A 4,397-nucleotide genomic window follows, 5' to 3' on the forward strand; every position below is an offset into this window, starting at 1 on the left:
TTCTTTCTTGCGTCTTCTCCCGGTATCTCTGTGGTCCGGCGAACAAATTTCGGGATGTGGATAAGTCTTTGCGGCAATCAGTTCTGGCTGCATTTCGCCGGACGGATTGTTCGGATGGGCTTGGGTTGCTTTCTTTCAGGGTCGGGTTTGGATTTGGTTTTGTATTCCAGAACAAGCATCCTTCGATCAGGTAGCAGCAGTCTAGAGGGGAGGTGGAAATCAAAATATCTTTTTTTTTAAAAAAGAAAAGGTCCCATTCTTCAATCGCGTAGAATTTTTATGGCTTTTTCTCTCTCTTTCTTTCCCACTTGCATGATGGTTTCCAGCAAGTTTGTGATGGAAAGCGTGATATCTATTTTTCACTTCTCCTTCTTTCAACCAGGAGCTTTCCGTGAGATCAAGCATTCAATCACCAAACATATTCCCAAATGTCACCGTCGTGATTGCACCACAAGGTCTGCATCCTCAAGCCAAAACATCTACAAGAACGGCAATGATTCACAATCATATCTGCTTCCGCACAGAACCAATCACTCCTAGTCATGCACTTACAGGTTTCTACGCAATCACACCTGGAACACCTTGCTAATAAAAACATGGAAAGATAGATCTTGCTCCCAAGAAGCACTTAGCAACCGAAGAGCCCTAAACGTTGCAGACAAACACTAACGCTTGATATACTTAACGCTCAGCACTCGACATACTCAAGCCCGTTCAGAGACTAGACGTGCTGCCCAGGTAGACTGCTTTTAAGTGTGCTTGCTTGTTTGGTAGCTCTGGGCTCGAGGTTCAAGCGATCGACGATTTAAAGGCAGGATTCGAACCGAGGATATTCTGTCTTTACCGTCGTTGCAAAGGTCGCTGCAGCGTTGAAATGGAAAGTAGCTAGGTAATACCTTTATGGTGGCGGTGGAAGGCCACGACGCCTTGGATATAAAGAAGGGGGGGGATGGGGCAGCAGGAGTGAAGGGACTAGCATGGTATACCTTTTGGTACAGGGTTTTTGACGTGAAGTTCGACTGGATATTTGATCGCGTTGCTTCGAGTTGGGTACGGCGTTGGTCTTGAGAGGATTGTGAACTGTTTGTTATCTGCTGAACCTTTCGCGTCAAATGAACATGAGGTGTTTTTCGTCGCCTCGCTTAATGTTAGTATGGTCTTGAAATCAACGTCAAGTGGACCTTAATGTATTGCAGCTTGCTATCACATTAAGGATACCTAGAGCCAAAATGTTATGCCGTAAGAGCTTCAAAGACAGGTTTCATACTATCCTTTTTGCCTTGTCCGAAAGCAATAAGATAGATACACGACCCGGAAGTTGATCATTTCACTTGAGCTAGACACGTCTACGTTATGCGTAGTCCATTTTCCAATGCTATTGGGATATTGAATACAATTCGATACCCGATGTCTCAGTCAGGCGGAATACTTGGTGTCTCGACTGAGTGAGTTTTTTTTCAGTACCTCCGATCGATGCCCCGGCCCATATTCTCATCCAGCCCTTCCAAAGAAACCATTAAGCCAACGGCAGCACCCGGTCAGCATAATTCCAATCATCATCTGCAGCAAGCCCATGCATCCTATGCGCGGGATCAACCGCATCCCCGAAGTAAGAAGTATGCCCAATCCTGCGATACCCAACCTTGCGCCAGAACCTCCTAGCCCTCTTCACATTCTCATGGCTCGCAGCCGCCCTAGCCGCCTTGTCAACCTCTGGTCCGTGATAGAACTCACTGATATTGAGCTCAGCCGGCCAAACAATGACAAACCGGATGTCTGCCTTCCAGCCGTGAGCAGCCTCGACGAACCTGGCAGCCACGGCGGTTCCGACGCCTTGTCCGCGCCAATCCCCGTCCACCCAGATCATGTCGATGGTCAGCAGAGCGCCCTGGCTCAGTTCGTCACCCCAGACTCCGCTGCCCATCTGCGCGACCGCGGCTTTGAAGTGTCCCCGCTCGTCGAAGAGCTCGGTCGTCATGCAGGCCGTATCATCTACAAGGTCCGACGTCAGGCCCAGGAAGTTGGCTCGGATGGCATCCCGGTCGATGTAGCGCCCTCTCGCCTGAGCGATGAGCGCGTCTCCGTACAAGCACCGGACGTGAATCTGCTGCGTCCAGAACTCGGTGTCCTCGTCCATGGTGATGTAGGAGATCATGTCGACTTCGGTCTCGGGGAGGTCGGGTGCCTGCAAAATAGCTTGTCGGGTCGCTCTTTCTCCGTGCTTTACTTGGTTGTAGCGTAGGTACTGCTGATCGACACTGTCCTCGACGAGGTGGGAGGACCCCACGGACTCGCTCTCTGATTGTGTATCCTGTCCGTCCTCTGCAGCTCCACGCGGTTTGGGAACCAGGTTGGAGAAGTCTCCGGAGCTCCTAGCACCCTCCATCTTTTCTGTAGTCAAAGCCTCTGAAGCCATAAGTCAACTGCACGAATCGGTAGAGGGGTAAATTCTTTACTAACTCACTTACCTGTGGCCTTCTGTCTTCTTGTTACTTGCCACCTCGAATTCGCCAGTCTTGCGGCTCCAAGACAGCTCTAAGGTTTTGAGCTAGCTGATAACTGCTCAACCAGCAGCTGCTGTAGATAATATCAGCCTTTCGAAGTGATCGCAGTATGCTCGCAGCCAAGGACAGGATATAAATCTGGGCGGACTAGACGAACTCCTGCGTACTTAATATGAAGATGGGAAAGGTCAGATAGAATAGAATCGCAATATCCTCTATCAAGCCTTATCCTGCACGGTATTTCTTTGTCGGATGCTGAAAGCCCTTGGGAGTTTACAAGTAGCTCATTGACGCGTTCCCTGGGTGGAGAGTAGGCTTGCATGAGAAAGCACACCCTACTACGCCATCTCCGTTACGCTGGTCCTGCAATTCTCACCCTGTATTTTGCCAATCGGATTTACGTATCAATACGGGAAAAAAGGCTTCTCAAGGAGCTCTTTGTTTTATTACGAAAATGAGGAGACAGCATCTTTGAGGAATAATAAGATGTCAATAAGAAAATGTAAAGGGCACGCTATTGTAAGAGAGGGCGCCATCTTAATCCAGTGGTTGCCTAAAGACTTGTGAAGAAGTGAATGGGGTCATATCAAAACACCTGCAAAGCTTGCCGTCACGCAACGATGAGGACCGAAAAGAGAACCCATTGCACTCGTGAGCAGAAAAATTTCAAAGACTGCTTCTACCTCCAGAGCAGCACACCCAAGCAGGATCCTAAGCACCAAACTTTAGCCCATTGGTCCAGAACATTATGTACTCATTCGAAGCACAGCAACTTGGGTCTCTCGACCGACTACTGTCGGAAAGCCCAGAATCCAAAACTTCAGCTTTCCAAGATATCAGTGCCACTCTATGTAATCGATTTTCTTGGTCGAGCCTCAGAAGGCCGGCTACATCTTGAAAATACCCCGAGACAACCCTGCGAGATATCTTATTAAGTAATTTTCGTCGAAGTCCGTGTCCACCTCGTAGGAGTCCGGCTCAGGTCTCTCAAATGGATCGAACTTCCTTGGTAATCCCGGTCTCACACGTTCCTCCTGCTCAGGCGATGGGGCTCTATGTTTTATGGGGAGGGCTGCTGGAAACGACGAGGGCTCCGTGGCCCGAGTAGGCTCCGTAGTCTGGGTAGAAGTTAGAAGCCGTGCTGGGCTCAGAGCGACGATGGTGAGGGTCATCCGTTGTAATTTTAGGAGGCCCCCAGAAAGGCGGCGGACCAATACTAGCATCCGGATGGTATTAAGGCTCGTGCTTCAGCGTGTACCCGTTCATGGCAGAAATTCCCAGGCACTCAAGAGATCTCTTCGGGTTGGCGCAGAAGATCCAGTAGTAGTAATCGACATGCAGCAGCGACTTGACGAGCATGGACTGCGGGAGGGGGAATGCAAGGTGGCGCGGGTTATGAGGGTTTCACTCGACGGACTGGTACGGAATCAGCCCCTTCCATCTCACCCCTCCCATCTCATATTTCGGGGGTCGTTGGGTAATCTGCCACAGGTATCCTCTCTGTTGGGCACGGCAAGGTTGGTATCAACCGTGTTGCGAGCAGAAGTTGGGAAGTCGGGGGGTTTTCGATTCGAGGGAAGATGGAAGATGGAAGACGGAAGATGGAAGCGACGTTCTGGTTAAGGACAGTGACCATCGGTTCATCTGGAACGGCGAAAGTCACGCTCTTCCTGGCTTGTGAGGAGACCATTGTGGCAGATGTTGATGTTGCTCGTCGTTGCAACAAAGATAAAAGGTCGGAGGTTGTTATGAGATGAAATCGAACAATCGTTGACAAAAAGACTTCCGATATGTAGCGAATAGTCACTTACGACCACTTCGGCTAGCAGCTCGGCCTTTCCTCATTCGGATCGTAAGCGAGAGGCCGGTCGTCCTCACCACTCTCTATTTGAT

The 4,397-nt window shown here is 49.9% G+C and overlaps 1 protein-coding gene across 1 annotated transcript; it reads right to left on the bottom strand.

The window, feature by feature from the left end:
• Window positions 1–1,516: 1,516 nt before the first annotated feature.
• Window positions 1,517–2,386, bottom strand: L3040_001914 (uncharacterized protein; the record flags this gene model as incomplete). The annotated part of the gene is made up of 1 exon (XM_007289519.2): window positions 1,517–2,386. One exon carries the CDS (start codon window positions 2,384–2,386, stop codon window positions 1,517–1,519), a length of 870 nt encoding a protein of 289 aa, XP_007289581.2.
• Between the last annotated feature and the right edge of the window lie 2,011 nt (window positions 2,387–4,397).

This window comes from Drepanopeziza brunnea, assembly GCF_022702325.1.
Source record: "Drepanopeziza brunnea f. sp. 'multigermtubi' strain 214-2 chromosome Unknown ctg2, whole genome shotgun sequence".
In the NCBI taxonomy this organism is placed as follows: Eukaryota; Fungi; Ascomycota; class Leotiomycetes; order Helotiales; family Drepanopezizaceae; genus Drepanopeziza; species Drepanopeziza brunnea.